We start from the raw sequence: 22,111 nt of genomic DNA, 5'->3' as shown, positions 1-22,111 counted from the left end.
CAGGGTCAATATTGATGCCCTCTGGTTGGGGATTGCCAAGTTGGAATCGAAGGTGTCATTCCTTCAATTTGTGGGTGACCTTATCTTTGTAGTACATGAGATCATGGATGGAAATGTCAGTGTGGGAATAGGGTGTGGAATTGAAGTAGTTGGCCATTGGGAGTTCCTTGCTCTTGCAGGGGACAGAGCGAAGGTGCTTAAAGCAATCTCCTAATCTGCTCCAGTCTCCCCAACGTAGAGGAGGCCCCTCTGGGAGCACCATGGAGATGCAGTAGATGACCCCTGCAGAATCAAAGGTGAAGTGTTGCTTCACTTGGAAGGACTGTTTGGGGCCCTGAATGGTGATGAGGAGGAGGTGTGGCCAAAACATTGGTCACCCTTTACTTCCTGTGGATGCTGCGTGACTTGTTGAGTTTCTCCAGCACGTTTGTCTATTGCATTCGATCCCAGCATCTGCAGGTATTCTGTTTAAGACAGATGAATTGAAGTTCTTCCTGTAGTCACTTTCCTGTTGATTTCCAGAACCCTTGCTTCACTGACTAATTGCTGGGATTTCTAATTTCAGCCTTACATACAAGGAAAAATTGGACAGGTACGTGAATTGAATAGATTTTGTGGGATATAGGCCAGGCAGGTGGGACAAGTGTGGGTGGGTGCAAGTTGGGCCAAATGAATTCTGTTTGATTTGATGAGCAAGAGTAGTCTTCCTCACCCCATTCTCAGAGTCTTCTGAACTCTTCCACACAGAATTTGCTCAGAACTTTGTTTTAGTTAAATTGCCTGTGTCTTTCTAAACTCCATTGATTCAGGTACCAGCCTTTCCAATCACAGAATCTTCCTGCTGACCCTCTCTTTACACCGCTCAGCCAATTGAATCTTGGTGCAATTCTATTATCCCATCGACCCCCTCCCCCCCCCCACATGAGTGCTGAGGGATAACCTAATGACCACCAGTGTGGATATGGGATGTGTAAGGAAAGGGAAACCCTGGGGGGGGGGGGGGAGCATGCGATCACATGGAGAAGAACAAACAACAGCACTTACAGCCAGATCCCTGGAATGGAGGGAGCTACATTCCCAACTTTGTGGTCTGCAATAAATATCCCTACTACATATGGGGAGTCTCCTTGTGCAAAGGTGGCATTTCTCATTAGAATTGCATGATGCCTTTATGCAACTGAGTTCAGATTTATTTTCAGAGTTGCATACTTGACATTGCATACAACCCTGAGATTTTTTTTTGGCTGGCAAGGCAGAATTACCACTTATTGGAAGTGCAAAAAACTGTGCTTAATGTACACATGTAAACAAATAAAGAAATGTGAACAAACTGTGATACAGAGAGAAAAAAAATAAAGATTCCTTAAATGCATCTCTGATTGAGTTTGTTGAGGAGTCTGATGGTGGAGGGGGAGCAGCTGTTCCTGAACCTGCGAGTCTTGTGGTATCTATACCTCTTTCCTGATGGCAGCAGTGAGAACAGAGCGTGTGCTGGGGCGGTGTGGATCTCTAATGATCGCTGCTGCTCTCCGACAGCAGTGTTCCCTGCAGATGTTCTTGGTGGTGGAGAGAGATTTGCCTGTGATGTGCTGGGCTGCGTCCACTTCCTTTTGCAGGGGGTTACATTCAGGGGTGTTGGTGTTCCCCACACCAGACTGCAGCTGGTGCTGAAGTGATACAAACCGAGGGGGCATGGATTGAGAGTGAAGGGGGAAAAGTTTAGGGGGAATTTCTTCACTCAGAGGGCGATGGGGACTTCTGGCCAAAGTGGTAGATGCGGGCTCGATTTTAATATTTAAGGAAAAGTTGGATAGGTATATGGATGAGAGAGAAATGGAAGGGTATGGATCAATGGAACGAGGTGGGGGAAGATGTTCGGCATTGTCAATTTTATCTCACACCTTCAGCATCTGCATGATTCCTGAATTGTTATTGAGCTGCAGTGCGCCCTCCGGCCGCAAGGGCTCCCCGCGCACGCAAGACGTCGCGGCGACGCCCCGCGCTGTGATTGGTGGGTTTGTGACGCGCACGTCGAGTCCGGCCCCAGAGAAGGGGGACAGAAAAGGGACGTGGTTTCGGAGCGGCGCCGGGGGTCCAGAGTGGTGGGCGACTGGCGGGGTGGGGGGGAGGCGGAAACAACAACCCCCCCTTCTCCCGAATGCCGGCACGTGAGTGAGTGAGGGGCTGGGGCGAGGCCTGGTCGGTCCTGAGGGGCAACTCGGCAGCATGAGCTTCCTCATGCCCTTCGACAGCCTGGTGTGCACTCTGCTCGGCATCTCGCTGACCGTCTGGATCACCCTCCTGCTCGTCTTCATCATCGTGCCCGCCATCTTCGGCGTCTCCTTCGGCATCCGCAAGCTCTACATGAGGAGCTTGCTGAAAGTCTTCGAGGTAGGGCAGGCTGTAGCCCGGGGTGAGGGGGGGGTGGGGTAATAAGGTGGGAGTGAGGGGAGGTTGGGATGACGTGGGGGGTGAGGGGGTTGGGATGACGTGAGGGGGGTTGGGATGACGTGGGGGGGTGAAGGGGGGGTTGGGATGATGTGGGGCTGAGGTGTGTGAAACTGAGGTGTTGGGGTGGCAATATGTGGGGTGGGGGGGTGTGAAAACTTGAGGGTGAGGGGAGGGGAATTTTACCTGGGGGTAAGGAGTGAGAGGGGTTTAACCTGAGGGTGAAGGAGGATAGTAAATACACAATGCTGGAGAAACTCAGCAGGTCAAACTGTACTTTACAGATCAAAGATAACCAAAGAGAGACTTTCAAACTCATTCCAGTCTGATAATGCAGGTCTTCACTTGTTTCCAGGGGTTCTTGACAAAGCTTCTGGCTGTAGGAGGAGCTTGCCTGTTGATGGAGATTATATTACATCGTAGAAGTTATAGGATGTGAAATTCTTGATTCTATGAATTGAAACTCTTTAAACATGAATAGATAGGACTAGAAGAGATATTTTGTTTAATTATAGACCATAGGTTTTCAGAAGAATTAGAGACTTCTAATTTTCTAAGTTTAAAAACTGCGCCAACGTGGCAAAATGTTCTTCAAATTAGTTGGTTTTTAGGTGGAGCTTGGAAATAAATGAAGATATTAACATTTCCAGGATTGTGCCTTGGGCCTTCTAACAGATGGAGGAGCAAGTATGTCAGCAAATCACAAGGTTGCAAGGTTAATGGGGTGATTAATAGCAGGTTATTAAAACTTTCCCCATTGTCATTTTTTTTTAAATAAAGAAAGATCTCTTTGCTGAGCACCTTCAGTCTATCCGCATCAATGACTAGGATCTCCCAGTGGCCAACCACTTCAGTTCTGAAATGTCTGCCCATGGCCTTGTCCTGTCCCATCAAGTCCATCTGTAAATTGGAGAAGCAACACAATTTTCTGTCTGAACATTCTTCAACTGGATGGCATTAACATTGACTTCTCTAGTTTCTGCTAGCCTCCTCTGTTCTCCCTCCCACACTGTTCCCTTTGTTTTCTTTCTTCCAGCCCTCCTTATCCACCTATTACCCCCTGCCTCTCCTCCCATCATTTTTTTGGGCAATTCCACCCCTTTTGAACCTTTCATACACTGCCAACATTTTGCTCGTATGTTCATGAAGGGCTCAAGGTTATGTATCTTTATCTTTGCTACATAAAGTACATGGTTTGACCTGCTGAGTTTTTCCAGCATTGTGTTTTTATTCAACCACAGTGTCTGCAGATTTTTGTGTTTTACCCCCATTGTTAATTTGATTTGAAAGGCTCAGAGGGGTGGAATTTTTAACATGTCCCAAGGTGAGATTTTGAGCTGATATAGTGCCACCAAAATCGAGACAGTACTGTACCTCATCTTGGGGAATGTAGTCAGGCAATGTTTCAAATGTTCCTCCAGCAGTTTGTTTTTAACTCCAAATTCCAGCATCTGCTGTCTCTTGTGTCTAGGTTAAGTGCAGATGAGTGAACTTAATGTCACTGGTAGGAAAGTTATTGGTCCAAAATTCCAACTCTCAGCATTGTGCGATTGCTGAAGTCTATGGATATTTTTTAAAAAAAAGGCTTTTGACAAGTTTGTACATGAGAGATGAGAGTGAAATAGGAAGCAGAAGGTGATGGTGGAGGATTAGTTTTGTTACTGGATGTGTATACCCAGTGACGTGCCGGAGTGATAAATGTGGCTGCTGTTTGTCATCATCTGGAGGTGAACCTCGGGGATGTGATTAGCAATTTTGGTGGTGGTGGTGGTGATGGTGGGTGAGGTAAGATGGGCAGAGATGATGAATGGAGGGCCTTGGGCAATATTGAGGTTAGTGGGACCTGAGATGCAAGCACAGATGTGAAGGCTTATGGGATACCTGTTTTCATTAGCTAGTACAAGTATATATAAATGTATAACTGAATGAGCAGGTGGAATCGTATATTAGTGCTATTTTTTTTAAGAGGCAGATAAGATTAGTGTAGATAGTTAATTTTCTCTGCTGTACCACTCTGGATTCGGGTCTCTTTCATAGCATAATGTTTTAAAACAAATTGAATGTTCGTACATAAAACAGTACCAATTTAGCGCAGGGTTTACTATAGTTCATTAAACCCAGTACTTCCTTTGTGGCAGTTTTGGCAGCTGTGCAAGACTGATACCATACCTAAAGTAGTGAGTATCCAGTCAGCTAATATCATTACTGCTGTCTTGACTTCTCATTCTGACTCTCATGGTTGGTTAATAGGAGACGCATGTGCTGTTTGCAAAATTGTGGGAAATGAGAGAGGAGGCTGTGAACTTGAGTGTAATTTGCACTGTTCATCATCTGGTTTCAAAATTCTTTTCTCAATGCTGTTTGATACAAGAATCAATTGCCCAACATTTCAAGAGCAGTCAGATTTCAACAAGCTGTATTCTGCCAAGCATTCCCAGGTTGTTTAATTTGAAATGGTATCTATTTATTTTCCTAAGATTTTGTTCTGCTTTTAATGTTTAATGTTGAAATTCTTTAAAGACTCGGTAGATTTATTGAGCAAAATGATACTGAGTCATATAGGGCAAAAAGGTTCAATGCCCAGTCCATATTGATTTCCTTGACCGCACTACCATGAACGTAGAACAGAACAGCACAGGAACAGGCCCGATGTCTAGGCTGAACATGATTAAAACTACTGCTTGCACCTGACAGATATCCTTCCAATCCTTCATATTCACGTGTCTTCAGAGTAGCTGAAATGCAGCTGTAGTATCCTGTTCCATCATTCTGCCTGGCAGTGTTTTCCAGGCACCGAACCACTCTGCAAGCTATTTGTCCCACACATCTCCCTTAAACTTCCATGTCCCTCGCCTTAAACACTTGTCCTCTTGTGTTTGAAACTTTTGCCCTGGGAGAAAGTGTCTGCTTGTCCACCTGATCATTGCTTCTTTTTCACCCTCCATCAGGTCTCCTCTCAGCATCCTATCCCTGAAAACAACCCAAGTTTGTCCAATCTCTCCCCATAACTCAAACCTCAAATCCAAGCAACATCCGTTTCCAAAACTTCCACGTCCTTCCTGTAAATAGGGCAACCAGAATTCCACACAGTGTTCCAAGTGCCGCCTAACCAGTTTTTAAAAACTGCAACATGACCTCCTTACTTTATATTAAATGCCCCACCCATTGGAGCCAAGTTTACCATACACCTTATTTACTGTCCTATCTACTTTCAAGTTAATCCAGACAAGTGTGTGGACCTTGGATCCCTTTTGCGCACCAATGTTTTTCAGAATCCTGCCATTAACTGTACTCATTCACTTTGCACTTGACCTCCAACAGTGCAACTCCACACACTTGTCAGGATTAAACTCCGTCTGCTTCATCGCTGCCCATGGATCTATATCCTGTGGGATTCTTTGATAACCCCAACACTGTCCACAACTCCATCAATCTTTGTATCATTTGCCAACTTACCTATCTACTCATTTATTTTTTCATCCATTTCGTTTATGTATATTGCAAATAACAGGGTTACACCACCAATCCCTACAGAACACTGCAGGTCTCAGGCCTCCACCCTTCCACCACAATTAGGTCTTCTGTGGACCAGCCAATTCTGTATCCAAATTATCAACTTGCCATGGAACCATGAGGGACCTTGTCAAACAACTTAATGAAGTCCATGGAAACAACATCCACTGCCCGACCCTCAACAACCATCTTTGTCACCTCATCAAAAAAAACAATCAAACTGGTAAGCCATGACCTGTCCCTCATAAAGCCATGTGTCCCTAACCTGATCTTAACTTTCTAAACATGCATAAATCCTATCCATGAGTATCCTTTCATCACTGATGGTTATCTTTTCTGGTAATCTCTCTTCCCGAGCATCTAACATTTATTTCCCAATCCTTCAGTACCAGGTTCAAGCTCCAACCCAAGATCTGCAAGCCCAATTTCCAGAGTAGACCCATTGTCTATATGATCCTGCCCCACTGAACTGGTGTTATCGTACCTTGACTCTATTTTGTTCCCCCGGCCCAGCCTGTTCCCACCTAAATTGACCCATCTTGCATGCTCTCCATCACTGCAACAACTTTCAGTTCCCTGAGCTGGACTCCTTCATTTGTACCATTTGTACACTTCTCCATAAAGAAGGTCTCAATGTTCTCCACCATAAGATATAGGAGCAAAAGTAGCCCATTCTGGCCCATTGAGTCTTCTCCACAATTCCATCATGAGTTGATCCATTCTCCTACTCAGCCCCACATCTATGCCTTCTCCCCATAACCCTTAATACTCTATTCAGATATCTATCAATCTCTGCCTGAAATACACCCAATAACCTGGCCTCCACAGTAGCAAATTTCAGAGGTTCATAACACTCTTGTTAAAGAAACCACTGTTTTAAATGGATGCCTTTCAATCCTGAATTTGTGCCCTCCTGCCCTTGACTCCCTTCCATGGAACTTTGCTACATGTACTCTGTCCAGCCTTTTCAATTTCAATGAAGGTCCCCCTCATTCTTCTAAATTCCAAGGAGTACAGTCCAAGTGCTGTCAAACGTTAATCATATGATAATCCCTTTGTCCTTAATAACAGACCTAATCAGTCCCCTCCACCATCACCACCATCACCACCACCCTCCTTTGCCCGGTAGAACTTGTCCTCGCCCTCAATAACTCTTCCTTTGTTTATCCCACTTTCTCCAAGTCAAATGGGTACTTACATCAGTCCCTGCAATGCCAGTCTTCTTATTGGCTTCACCTCTACTGCAATTAACTCAGCCCTCACCAGCATCTCCTCTCTTTATTGTACATCTGCCCTGGACCTCCCCCACCCTCACCCCTCTGTCCCTGGAGATGCAACAAGGATAGGATTCCTGTTGTCCTCACCAACTACCCCACCAGCCTCTGCATCCAACATGTTCTCTGGAATTTCCACTACCTTTAATGGGATCCATGATCAGACTGCTTTCCCCTCTTCTTTCCATGGGGATTGCTTTCTTCTTGACTCCCTTGCCCACTAATTGCCCCTTTTTACCACTGTGATCAGGAAGGGTTACATTTGCACTTACATTTCCTTCCTCACCACCATTCAGGTCCAAATCTTTCCAAGTAAACCAACACATTGATCTGCAGGGGTCATTTGCTGCACCCTGTGCTTCCTGTGCAGTCTTCTCTACATCAGGGAGACTGGACTCAGACTGAGAGATGACTTCATTGAGACTTTTTCTCTACCCGCTACAACAGCAAGGTCCTCCCAGTGGCCAACTATTTTAATTCACACTCCATTGCCACACTGACCTATCTGTCCATGACCTCGTGCACTGCCAAGTTGAGGCCGCTCGTAATTTGGAGAAACCTTGTATATCCGTCTCAGCTGTCTCCAACCAAGCAGTATCAATGTCAATTTCTCCAGTTTCTATTAACCTCCTCTCTTTGTCTCTCTTTCCCTCATTCCTGTGTCTCTTTTCCAACTCCCCAGCCTTTTCTTTCTATCAGAGTTTTCTTAGCTCTCTGTCGTTTTTCAGCTTCTTTTCCTACCCTTCCACTGTATCGACCTATTACAGGTATACCGTTTTCCAAATATTCACTTTATGAAAATTCACTTTTACGAAAAGATTTGAATGGGTTTTCTGATGCTGACTTTAAACTAATGCCCTCTTGTCTTTGACATCCCCTCAGTGGGGGGAAAAAGGTCTCTTGCTCCATCCCCCTCCATTTTGGGTACATTTACTGGGTCACCCCTCAAAGGCCTGGAGAGGGGGAGGGTACCACTGGGTGTCTATCTGTGGGTGTATGTGAACTTTTGTGTACGTGTTTTTTCTGTTTTTTTGATGTCAATAAATAAATGTTTTTTTTTTAAACTCGGCATGAAACTCTGGCAGCATGGTTAGCACAATGCTGTTATAGCGCTTGCGACCTGGGTTTGAATCCAATGCTCCGTGTTTCTGTGTGGGTTTACTCTAGTTTTTATCCCAATTGTAGATCAATTGGTGTATTGGGCAGCACAGACTCATGGGCCAGAGGGGCCTGTTACCGTACAGTATGTCTAAATTTAAATTTAGAAATGTCACTTGACCAATTTCTCTTCTTCTGAAAAAGTGAACTTTGCTGCAAATCTGTTAAAGAGAAGCAAAGGAGTCATGTTATTGATCTATAAGTTCTTCACTCACCTAGTAGTCAAAGTAGTCAGGCTGTGCACAAAGAAGCAGTTGATGTTTCAGGTCTTAACACTTCATCAGAACTTTTGTTGTTCATACCAGTAGTCTCTGTGGGGTGAAAAATATTAAATACCCCAGACTGGTTAATAGTTAAAACACAATATATAATCAGATGGAGTTTTTGTCTTGTTGTTTTCCTGTCAATCAATACATCTTCATTTTCAAAAGAAAGGTTGCATTTGGCCATTGTGTTTCTGTTTGATTTTTCAGTGGGCAACACTGCGAATAGAAAGAGGAGCCCGGGAGCGAAAACACCTCATCTACAAGACCAACTCGAATGGTAGGTGTCCTGTGATGATTGAACTGCAGCTTGTGACAATGTGTAGCTTTTTGGAAGAAGTAACGGATGATTAGTTGACTGAGGTTTGTAGTTGGAGTTAGCTGCTCTCAAATAAATAGACGCCTGCCCTGAAGTTTTACTTCTCTCTTCGAACGGAGTTTCCATGAGAGTTTCTCTCACTGCTCCTCTTCTGCATTCTTTGCTTGCTCTCAAGCATTGCAAAATCTCTTCAAGGGATGCCTACCCTGAAGAAGTTCTCCTCTCTTTGAAGAGAGTCTCTCTCACTGTTCCCCGTCTGTACGCCTGCTGCACTCGAGTGCTTATCTATTTTCATTCACATCTTGAAGAAGGGCTCAGGCCTGAGTCATCGGTAATGTATCTTTACCTTCTATGGATGCTGCGAGACTAGCTGAGTTCCACCAGCATTTCTGTGTTTTGTGGTTGGAGTTGACTTGATCTGAAGTGGAATTTGACATGTTTAGATCATTTTCCTGTTCAACAGTGGGGAATTGGACATCATCATCAATAGAAAATTTAATTAACAGCAATAAAATGTGCTATACTTCAACTTTACTATTTAGTAACTATTAAGAACCCAAAGCTGCATTTTTGAAATATGAATTAATGTGTGACGTCCTGCTGCATTGAATCATAGCACATTACAGCACATAAAAAGGCCCTTTGACCTTTCTAGTCTGTGGTGAATCTCACAGACCTGCACCCAGATCATATTCTGGCTAATCTCACAGACCTGCACCCAGATCATATTCCTCCATATCTCTACCATCCATGTACCTGTCCAAATTTTTCTTAAATGTTAAAATTGAGGTCGTATTCACTACTTCAACTGGCAGCTCGTCCATACTAACACACTCTCTGTGTGAAGAAGTTCCTCCAATATTCCATAGAAACATAGAAGATAGGAGCAGGAGTAGGTCATTCGACCCTTCGAGCCTGGTCCGCCATTCAACGAGATCATGGCTGATCTTAAAGTTCAGTACCCCGTCCCCACCTTCTCTCCATAACCTTTAATACCCTTATACTGAAGAAATATATCTAATTCCCTCTTAAATATATTTAATGAACCTGCCTCTACTGCCCTCTGTGGCAATGAATTCCACAGATTCACCACCCTCTGGGTAAAGAAATTCCTCATCTCGGTCCTTAAACTTTTCCCCTTTCACCCTTAACCCATTTCCTCTGGTTTGTATCTCATCTAACCTCAATGGAAAAAAGCCTGCTTGCATTTGCTCTCTCTATAACCCCCCCCCCTCATAATTTTGTAGACCTCTATCAAATCTCCCTTCATTCTTCACATTTGCCCGGGAGAGAAAAATCCTGATACTCCAAATTTGGACTCACCAATGTCTTGTACAACTTGACCGGCAAACCCCAGACGGCCCCAAACCATTCCTTCTGTACCCTCCTCTGTTAACCTTTCCTCCTCCCCACATCTCCCACACATTTACACCTTCTCCTCTTCATGCCTCCAGGCTTCAGATGTTCCCGGCCTGTGTGGTCAAAGGATTTGATGTGCCTCACAAGAGAGTGTGGGCTCACGTCAGTGCTTGCTGCTGATCACTGGCTCGTTTGTCCCGTGTGTTGGGTCCTATTTATAATTTTTAATAAAATCTACCACAGTTACATAAAAAAAAACATTCTATACTCAATACTTTGACTTACAACCCAGTCTGCCTGTGATTCCACTTTCAGGGAATTATGTAACTGTATTCATGATCCCTCTGTTCTACATTTACTATGCATGTCCTACTTTGGTTTGTCGTTCTAAAGTTCCACACCTCACATTTGTCTGCATTAAATTCCATCTGCCCTTTTGCAGCCCATTTTTCCAGCTGGTCCCAGATCCCCTTGCAAGCTTTGAAAACCTTCCTCATTGTCCACTACAACTCCTATCATTGTGTCTTCTTCCATCTTGCAGATTCAACTTAATACACGATCACTCAGATCATTGGATCCTTGTTATCATCCATGGACCCTCAATGTTTCGGAGGGATTCTTTTGTTTTTCTTTCTCCTATCGTTTGGGGTATTGGTCATTGCTCATGGTAACTTTGTTTTCCTTGTATTTCATGTATATTACATTTTAGTGTATTATTAGGTGACAATAAAAGGGACCTTTGATAGTGATGACAAACCACAATGTACCCAACACTGATTCCTGAAGCACTCACTCGTCACAGGCTTTCAATCTGAGAGGCAGTCATTCACTGCCACTCTCTGGCTTCTCTTGTAAAACCAATGTAGAATCCAGTTTACTACATCACCAGCAATTGAACCTTCTTGACTACCCTCCCATGTGGGACCTTGTCAAAAGCCTTACCAAAGTCTGCAGACAACAATCACTGCTTTTCCTTCAACAACCTTCCTGGTAACCTTGGAAAAATTTCATAAGATTGGTTAAACATGAACTACTAAAGCCATGTTGATTATCCCTAATCAGTCCCTGGCTATCCAAATACTCGTATATCTCTTTGAACCCCTTCTGATAACATTGGACAACAAAGATTTTATTTCCTGAATACTCTTTGGTGTATTTTAGAGATTTTGAGCTGCTGATCATGAGAATAGCTGTAAAAATTTCCCATCACATACGGTTTTTTTTATAGATATAACTTATTTTTATGATTTCCTGTCATTATATCTACGAGTATATTCCCCACAAAGCAAGCTGTTTTTGGTCAGTCTGTGAACATGCCTGGACATGACTCAGTGCAGGTGCTATGCAAATGTCGTCTTTAACCTGAACATGCTTGGAAGGCATTTAAAGATATTGAGAATTTTCTTGGCAACTACAAAGTAGTTTATTGACAACCTGCTTCATGCGGACAAAACCATGAAATGCAACATATCATTGAAAACTGATTTTCTGCATTCGCACTTCGACATCTTCCCCGCTGATCTTGGTGCAGTCAGTGAGTGAAACGGTGAAAGGTTTCACCAAGACATTGTGACCATAGAAAAGTGGTATCAGGGCAACTGGAATCCATCAATGCTGGCCGGCTGTTGTTGGACACTGACATGAAAGGCATCAGATGCTGAGTACAAATAGAAATCAGTAGCCCTAACATTATTAGGTCAGTTGAATTAATTCAATGGGTCAGAATAATTATTCAATTAAACATGCTACATTCAATAAAAGTTAATTTACTGTTTCTCCAACTTCCTACTTAATAAAGCAAATATGAAATTATCTTTGTGCCAGCTTGAAGTTTTCTGTCATAATCCCCAATTATTTTTCAGGAAGCAAACTTTTGGGGGGGGGGGGCGGAATTGTTGGCCAGTGTAACTTACCACCTACTGATGTCAGGCTCACCTGCTTATAATTTTTTGGGTTATTTTTGGAACCTGTTTTAATCAACATGAGCTACAATCCTCTGGGCAGATCACCTGTGGCTAAGGACATTTTAAATGTATCTGCCAGGGCCTCTGCAATTTCTACACAAGGCTCCCTTGGGGTCAGAGGGAATACCTTGTCAATCCCTGGGGATTTATCCACCCTTATTTGCTTTAAAACAGCAAGCACCTCCTTTTTAATCTATGTTCCATGACCTCACTGCTTGTTTGCCTCACTTCCATAGACTTGGTGCCAGTTCACTGAGTAAATACTGATGCAAAAAACCATTTAAGATCTCCCCATCTTTTCTGTCTCTTTATATAGTCAACCACATTAATGTTCGAGGACCAGTTTTATCCCTTACTATTCTTGCATTAATTGCTCTTAATATATCTGTAATAACCCTTAGGATTTTCCTTCACTTTGTCTGCGAAAACAACCTTGTGTCTTCTTTCAGTCTTCCTGACTTTCCCTCCTCATTTGTTTTCTTCTGCATTTTAAGTACCTAATTTACTTCCTGTCACCTATTATCTGCTATACACCTCTTCTTAACCAAGTCTCCAATATCCCTCAAAAACCAAGATTCCTTAAGCCTGTTAAACTTTGTCTATAATCCTGACAAGAACATACAAACTCTATACTCTCAAATTTTCATCTTTGAAGACCTTTCACTTTCCAAGTACATCCTTGGCAGAAAACCTGTCGCAATCCACACTTTGTAGATTCTTTCTCATTTCAACAAAATTAACCTTTCTCCTATTTAGAATCCCACCCTGAGGACCAAATGTATCCTTATTCATAGTTATCTTGAAACTAATGACATATGGTCACTGGACCCTAAGTGTTCCCATACACATACTTCTATCACCTATCCTGTCTCCTTCTCTCATAGGAGATCCAGTATTGCATTCTCTCTAGTTGGAACCTCAATAAGTTTATTTAGAAAACTTTCCTGTATGGGAGACTCAGACAAATATTTGAAATGTTACTATCACAACTTCCTGCAGCTGTCTGCTATGTCTCTGCAAATTTGCTCCTCCAATTCTCCCTGACTATTGGGTTGTCTATTGTTGTGGTCCTACGTTTCCTGTTCCTTCACTCCACCCACTTAGCCTCCGTAGTCAAGCCCTCCAATTTGTCTTGGCTGAGCATAGCTGTAATATTTTCCCTTTTATCTTCCCAGCTCTATTGCGTCTGAACCAGTGGAATCCTAAAACGTTGAGCTGGCAGTCCTGCATTTCTTGCAACCAAGTTTTAACAAATGGCTACAATGTCATAATTCCATATGCCAATCCATGCTCTGACTCTTATGTCTTTCCGATAATACTCCTTGCGTTGAAATAGATGCACCTGAGAACATGCTTTCCACCTGCAGTTGGGACATTTAAAGCCAGGAATCTGCAAAACATTGGATTATATTTAATCTTTCAGCGACTTGGTTCTTTGTTGGTATAGTGACATCAAGTTCTTCCTCTGTTTCTAATATCTCCTTCAACAGCTATTGCCAGATTGTCTGGGGTTTTGAGCATGGAAGTCTAATTTCTCTAATCTGAGTCAATACCGAATTACAAGGAATTACAAAAGTAAGAAGCGAGGAAGTGATGGGAGGAAGAGGTCAAGGGCTGAGGAAGATGCACATTGATAGGAGAAAGGAAGGAGTAGGGAGCAGGAGAAGGAGAGGTTTGTCTCATGGGCAGGTGGAGATTGAGGGGAAAGCGGAATGGGGCCAAAGAAATGAGGGAAAGCAAGGGGAGTGATTGAGTAAACAAGGGAGGATAAGAAACTGGTTGGATTTGCCCAGAATTTGTCATCCTAGGCATTTTTCCACATTGTATGTACCACATTTCTAGTGCAACTTGAATAGAGAAACGGTTCAGAGTGCAGTTCTTCGACATTACAGTAGGAATGCTGCTTGAGCCTTTGTTTTATCTTGTGCTCTCAGCCATTAAATTGAATTAGCTGAAGATGGTCTATCTTGGCTTCTTCCTGAGATCCTTACTATCACAAGCAAATCTTATCAAATTCAACACTCCACATGATGTCAAGGATGGACTGAGAACACTGTTACCTCAAAGTTGTGGGACCAGACAGCATCCTAACTGGTGTACCACCAACTCCAGAAACAGCTGTGCATTTAGGCAAACTGTGTCAATACAGATACAACGCTAGCATCTTCCTGAAAATGTGTGAACCTGTCTTTAAACAAAAAAGTGCAGAATAAATCCTGTCCAGCAAATTACTACCTGATTGTTGGTCCAGTTTCTGAGCAGGATAGTAGAAGTTGTATCAGCAGTTGCATTGAGGGGGGGCGTGGCAAGATGGCATAGGGAGCGGACGTGCATTCCCGGTCTCCCCCAGGCAGTTATATAAATACCCGTTTTAAGAATATTTCTTTTCTGTTAAAAGTCTTTGTTTTGTTTATCAATTGTTTTTAGTTTAAAATGGCAACAAAGATTAAGGAAAATAGAGTTCAAATACAGAACAAAACTACACTCTCCGACTTTGGAAGAAACATGGCCTACTTGCCCAGACAGAACCACGGAGTCAAGGCTGGAATTTTCTTAAGAACGGAGCTCATTAATTGGACTGTCGGATAAGCTGGCCTTGGACACCCCTCTGAAAGATGGTGATGAATATTGATTTGAAATGTTTTATGAAGATAAATTGCAGTAATTGGCATTGGTTGCCCGTGAGTTTTAAAAATCCAGATAACATTAAAGTTTATTAGTGACTTTTTTTGGATGGAATATCGGAAGGATGAATTTATTATCTATAAATACAGAACAAAATTACATTCTTTGACTTTGGAAGAAATTTGACCTATTTGCCCAGACAGAGCCGGAGTTGGTGCTGGAATTTTCTCAAGAACAGAACTTATTAAAGTTGATTTCGGACTCCTTTTTGAAAGATGGCGACGAATGTTGATTTGAAATATTTGAAATATTTTCTGAAGATAAACATATATATGGAACTCCTTGACCTGCAATAAGGTTTATCAGTGATTTTTTTTGGATGGAATATTGGAAGAGTGAATTTATTATCTGTGAGTATGCATACATTGCAAACAGATTTTAATAGTTTTGAAAAGGTTTTTTTTAAAACTAAACAACAAGATCAGTTTAATATTGAGAAAATTGGAAAAAACGGAAACTTTATTATTAAATTTGGAAATTCAGTAGAAAGAAACTATGAACAAGATTGATGATTTATAAAATTAAAGTCGAAGGAGCAATGTCCAAGAAGAGTTAAAAATTTTGAATAAGTTTTTCTTGAAAATAAACAATAATTTCAACTTAACATTGAGAAGATTGACAAAGTGGAAAATTTGGTATTAAATTGGGAAACACAGAAGAAAGAACTTATGAATAACATTGATGCTTTAGAAGATCAAGACCGAAGGAATTATGTTCAAGAAAATTTTAAAAGATTTGAAAAAAACTTTTTTTGAAAGTAAGCTACAAATTCAACTTGAGACTGAGAAGAATGGAAGATTCGGTGTTGAACTGGGATGTTCAGAGGTGTTTTAATTCAGTGGATGAAATTCAGGAAGACTTGGAAAAAAAAATGTTTAAAAAAAAAAAAAACTTTTATTGATTGTAAACAATGTTTAACTCAGTGTTGGGAGGGTGGAAAGGGTGCAAAATTTAATATCAAGTTTGGATTTTCAAAAAAAAGAGTTTATGAATAAGATTGGTTAAATTGATGGACCGGGGTTTTATGGATATAAGAAATGATGATTTTTCGGTTTATACGTGTATTTTGTCTGCCTGGGGGGGGGGTGGGAGGGGGTGGTACTTCTGCTCCCGAAAGTCATATGCCACTTGTGGTTTATACCACACCCATTTGGGTTTTTGGGAATTAACCACCACAAGGTGGTTTCCTAAGGGGTTAGGGGAGTTGGGGGGGGGGGGTGAAAATTTGAAAATTATTTAGTATCTATTATGTAATATTATACTAAGTCAATTTGAAATGAATGTATGGAGATACTATAAATAAATTTCGGAAAAAAAAAAAGCAGTTGCATTGAGAAACACTTTCTTGTTAATAACCCAATCATTGCCCTGTCTGTAATTTGTCAGAATCATATAATCCCAGGTCTTTAGTTCAAATATAAGATGGGGAAAAAAATTCTCGAGGTGAGATGTGTTTGGTGGAGGGATTCAAATGCTGAATTTGGGTGAAATATCAAGCTGGTGGAGGTGAAAAGTGAGGGCAAAGAAACTTTACTCATTCTGTCTGAGGGAGGGAGGGTGGGGTGGGAGAAATGGAGGAAATCCAAACAAGAGCTTCATCAATGACAGTGGGGAAGCTGTGTTTCTTGAAGAAAGAAGACATTTCAGGTGTCCTTCCTGGAGTGGAAGGCCTCATTCCAGGAGCAAATGCAGAGGAATTAAGATAGCTGTGGGTGTTGGTGTGTTTGTAGTAGATGGACCTGGATAATTTGTCTCCTGCAAAAGTTGAGAGAGGTGTTATATGACAGACCAAATAAAGTTAGGAGTGGGGTAGACATTAGCAGTGACGTTAATGTATTTGTCAGGTCCTGACAAGAGACAGCACTAAAGCATTGGGGACTGATACTGCTCAGGTTGGACAGTCCCTGGACTGTTCCACACATCCGATTAAAAAGCAGACATTAGTGGGGCCCAGTGTTCATGGCTGCACCTTGGATTTGGAGAAAATGGAGGAATTTAAAAGAGGAAGAACAAGTTATGCCAAGCAGAGAAGAGTATTAGTAGAGGGGAGCTGAGGGCCCTGAAGGTGATCAGAATAAACGCAGTAATCTGTGGCCTAACCAGTGTTATAGAGCTGCAACGTTACCTTACAGCTCTTAAACTCAATCCCCTGACTAATGAAGGCCATTTTACCATGTGTCTTATTCACTACCCTTTCAACTTTGGAGACAACTATGAGGTATCTATGGATTTGGACCCCAAGATCCCTCTGTTCCTCTGCACAACGGAATCCTGCCATTAATCACGTTCCCTGCCTTCAAGTTTGATATTTCAACGTGCATCACTATGTTTTTCTGGATTGAACTTCATCTGCCACTTCTCCCAATTCTCAATCCTACTATATCCTGTTGTAACCTACAACAACTTTCTACACTATATGCAACAACTCCAAACTTTGTGTCATCTACAGACTTTCTGACCCATCCCTTTACTGTCTCATCTGAATTATCCCCTAATTATTTCCTGGCTGCCTTATAATTCTCAAGATTCCTGCTTGATTTTATTTCATAAACCTTGTATGGTTCCTTCTTCCTCTTGACTAACTGTTCCACTTCTCATCAACCATGGTTCCCTGTCTCAGTGGGACAAACCCATCCAGAACCTCATGCAAGTAATCCCCAAATAACCTCTACATTTCTACTTTTCATTTCCATAACCATTGAATTACCAACAAATAATGCTTCTTAGTGCCTGTCTAATATTGTAATTAGATTTAATTCCTTTATTGTCATGTAAGAAAAATCGCGTACTATTACATGAAATTGCCTTTAGTCTGCCATTAGGCAGACAGATTTGCCATCAGCAAAAGTTGCCAGGTTCCTCTTACAAAAAGAAACAAAAGAGAGTCCCTCCAGAGTCACTGTGTCCATGGATTTGCCTCTGGTACTCCCTCAGCCACATGGACCAGTTTAAACCATCAACATCGTGAGCTCCAGATCCAAACCTCTGACACAGCAGCCTCGGCACCCCCTCACATCCCAGTTTCAATTAGCCTCCCCCATGTGGTGGCCCACCGCGGCGGTGATTGAGCCGGCGCTCTGGGTGGTGAGCACAACCAAAGTAGTAGCCCATGGAGCTGCCCTGGCCCTAATGAGCCAACCGGCGGGTGAACGGCAAGGGCAGCTTAAAGGCCAGTGACCCCAAAATGGCATTGGCCTTGCTGCACAGCCAACAGACAGGGACAGCTTGCGGGGAAGAAGGACATTGTTATGCATGAAAGTACCCACGCACAGGAAACCTGCTTTTGTTATCCATGTTGTGACATCAGTCAAGTTTCAAAGTCGGGCCTGAGCCCTAATAAAACTGAGTTTGACTACACTACATGTGTGTATCTTCTTTCGAGTAGCACGTGGCTACACCCAATTAAAAACCACTATATTGTCTGCTCCTATCCTCCGCTTAAAGTCAGGGAAGTTATCAACACTATCTCTGAAATGCTCACCCACCTGACCAGATTGTTAGGTAAGATTGTTTAAGGATAGCTACATTAAATTATTGCTTATCATCTCCTCTAATTTGGGTACTAGTTCCCATGCATTTAACAAGAGAATTTTTCAGTGTTGACCAGATGGGATCAACTTTGCCATGTCTATATTGAGTGCTGGTCAATGCTGATTTCCAATACCCTTGCTTTGAACTTGTGAGGCAAACGCCATGACAGGAGGTTCACCGAAGCGTATCCACTGACAAATGGAAATTGTGGACATTCCAGATTGACACCCAAAAATGTTCACTCCCTCCACTGGCAATACACAGTGGGCACTCGATGTAAATGCCTGCTCCCACAACTTCTCCCAAATTTTATGTTGTGTGACTCCAGACCGACAAAATTCTGACTTTGAACATCCTTTGCAGGAGTTAGAGTTGACTTATCAATGCTGGTCTTGCCAGTGACATGCAGATCACAAAAATGTTGAAGTTAGCCTTGAATTTGATGCAGTTGATGTTCGAATGTTACGCTCCCTATTGGAGACCGGTGTGTATATATCTTAATTAAAAACAATTAACGAAGACTGCGGGGGTGGGAAAGCAAAAACGGTCAGACTGCTACTGTTGATCGTGCAATTATGCGAGAAATTGTAACACTGCTATTTGCAAATACAAGACGGAGGTGATCTGTAGAAGCTGCTGTAAAAGGTTTCGCACCACTAATGCTATGTTAACAATGCCAGTGTTTTATTTTTACATTGTAGGTATCATAGAAAAGGAGCCCACATCACTAGAGGAGGAAATAAAGCAGCTGAGGCGGAGTGGGAGCAACAGAGCCTTGGACAGCCGGGAGTTTGAAATGTCTGACATTTTCTACTTCTGCCGGAAAGGTGTTGAAACCATTGTGGATGACGAAGTAACAAAGCGATTTTCTGCAGAGGAATTAGAATCTTGGAATTTGTTGACTAGAACAAACAATAATTTTCAATACATTAGCCTACGGCTGACTATCCTCTGGGGTCTGGGTGTTTTTGTACGGTACTGCTTTCTACTCCCCCTGAGGTAGGTATATGTTTGTGATGTGCTGCTGTGTCGTTGCCTGCTGATGCTGTGGAATGAGACTTGCAGCATTAGGTGTTTGTGATCATTGTTAAAAGTGCTTTCAGTAGAATATGAACAAAATCTTTTACAGATTCTTAGAACTCTGATTTTGGGATCATTTTTAAATAAAATAAAATGCTTCATGCCAGATGTATTTATTATGTTTCAGTTGGAAGTATATCCCTAGTATGTTGGTGGTGGGGGGTGGGGGGGGGGGGGGGGAGGTGATCTGAAAAACAAAGCCAAATGTGATCTCTGGGAAGATTTATGGATGCAGATTACAGATTTGAATGAGTTTCCATAATTGAGCAGGCATACTGTCTCACCAACCACCCTCCCCACCCAGGTTGTCTGTATTCCATGCCTCTTCCATTGTTTAGATGCCCAAGGTGACTCAAAACATGAAGTGTTGTGAAAATGCAAGAGGCTAGGTCAGCAGATGCTATTTTTGCAATAAATAGTATCCTAGAAATGAAAGGCACACCTTGAGAATATAGTTTTAAAAAAATGCTGCTCGATCATTTCTGCGGACTGGTTTGAAAGTCACTGAGAAAATACTGCTGTATCTTATCCTGGATTAAGCCACAGAAAGAGCGAGTATTTTATCTGGTGGAGATGCATGGATTTCAGTTATAGGGGAGGTAGTGGAGACATGTTGTAGTAAAAGCATATCCAGTTATAAATTTCCATTACTTTCAATGCTGGAGCTGTGCAATATATTTGTTGGCCTCGGGCTTTATGTCACAGGGAGTGATGGTGATGGATGCCATGCTGCTGACGTGGACAAGAGGTTTAGCTGATGCTTTAAATGCAAACTGGAAAATGCATGATTTAAAAAAAAAATGCAAGCTCATGAGAGTGACAGAAAATATTTGTGGTGTTCAAAGATTGTGGTGATATCTCTGGTGACAAAGATTTTTTTATAAAGGGATGCACATGGTTTTTTTTAAAAAAGTAACCCAATGTTAGCTCAGGACTTCAAATTCTGCCTCCAGAAATATGTTGATCATATCATGTTTGATGGAGCTGTCTGAGACCTGAAGAATAATTAGTGGGACAGATTTCTGGTAACCACCACAAAAGATTATCCTACTTGACTCCTTCTTCAGATTTGTTTGTTTCCTGTTGGCAGAACTGATCACTGCATGGTTCTTGTCTGCAAAGTCTCATCTTTGAACTGAGATCTATCTCTTCCATGTATGCCAATGCTATTGAGCTGAATGAAGGATTTAGAATGGGTATATCAACTCAATGCTATTAATGTAGCACAGTAGGCTGTCAGCAATAACCATTCTCTTAGCCTGGCACATCCCTCCCATCCATCAAGCCAGGGGACAGGGCCAACTCTGGTTCATTGAGTGACGAAAAGCATACCAGGACAGCCACTGGCTGCGTAGAAAAATGAGATACTAACTTGCACAAGCAGCAAGGCAGAAAAGATGGGTGTAAAGAGCAAAGTTTGCTGGAATCTTTGGCCAACATCCTGCAAGCAGTAGATTGGATCAAAGTGCTGTAGTCGAGCCACAGCTGGTCTTCAGTGGTGGGAGAGTTATGCAGCCAACAATAAGTGGCTTTGATATCCTTGCCAAATACCCCACCATGAGCAAGTGAGTGCAGAGGCAACTATCTTCAGCCTGAAGTCCTGTGTGGGTGATCTTTGTGTTTTCCTCAGGCCTCAATTATATATTTACAGCCACTTTGATTATCAAATAATGGCAAAAGTCACTGGAGTCTGTCAACCTGCCAATACTTCTGTGAATGGTGCTAATAATTGTACTCTGGAACTAGCAACATCTCTAGTTAGTCAATGATTAACATTGTTATTCCAGTTCAGTTCCTACAAGGATGTTCTGTGGCATCCTTGATCCTGGCTCCAAACGTGGATTGGGTGACTGCCAAGCACCTGCAGATCATGGATTTCCAGTTGTTGACCATGAGTATTCTTGGCTTCATCCATCGCCAGGGTGAAGCTTAAAAATGAGGAATGGCGCATATACTTCTTGGGCAGCCTTGAACCCAATGGCATAAACATTGACCTCCAGTTTGAGGACATTGAGAACATTGACCTCCTTCTGTCTAGTTCCACTGTTTCCATCTCTACTCCTTTTCTCGTGTTTCTCCATAACCTGTCCATTCCCCTTCCTGGTTTCTCCCTTTACCTGTCTCTTCAGCTCTCATACGTTCTGCTCTATACCCTATCATCTTAGGCCCCCCCCCCCCCCCTCCCCATCTTTCAGGATCAGAATTTATTATCATGAACATATCATGAAATTCTTTGTTTTATAGCAGCATCACAGTGCAAACATTTATATAAGCTGTCTTACAAAATAAATAAAAATGTTACAAGAAAAAGTCAAAAAGTAAGTTGGTGTCTGTGGTTCATTATTCATTCTGGAATATGATGGTAGAAGGGAAAAAGCTGGCCTTAAGCCGCTGAGTGCTCATCTTCAGGGTCCTGTACCTTTTACCTGATGGAAGGGTGAAGAGGGCATGGCCTGAGTGGTGGGGGTTCTTCAGGATAGAGACTGCTTTATTAAGATACCGCCTCTTTTCGATGTC

General features: G+C 42.3%; 1 protein-coding gene across 1 annotated transcript in view; it reads left to right on the top strand.

Annotated features, from left to right (window-relative positions):
* The first annotated feature begins 2,022 nt into the window (after window positions 1-2,022).
* gpat4 (glycerol-3-phosphate acyltransferase 4) overlaps window positions 2,023-22,111 on the top strand; it is a 70,374-nt gene continuing 50,285 nt past the window's right edge. Inside the window, exons 1-3 of the mRNA XM_069917785.1 lie at window positions 2,023-2,391; window positions 8,867-8,936; window positions 19,216-19,513. Coding sequence (XP_069773886.1) covers window positions 2,227-2,391; window positions 8,867-8,936; window positions 19,216-19,513 — 533 coding nt within the window. The 5' untranslated portion in view covers window positions 2,023-2,226. The remainder of the gene's footprint in view (window positions 2,392-8,866; window positions 8,937-19,215; window positions 19,514-22,111) is intronic.

The sequence above is a fragment of the Narcine bancroftii genome, chromosome 2, assembly GCF_036971445.1.
Source record: "Narcine bancroftii isolate sNarBan1 chromosome 2, sNarBan1.hap1, whole genome shotgun sequence".
NCBI classification, from domain to species: Eukaryota; Metazoa; Chordata; class Chondrichthyes; order Torpediniformes; family Narcinidae; genus Narcine; species Narcine bancroftii.
This window is presented reverse-complemented; position numbering and strand designations above follow the sequence as displayed.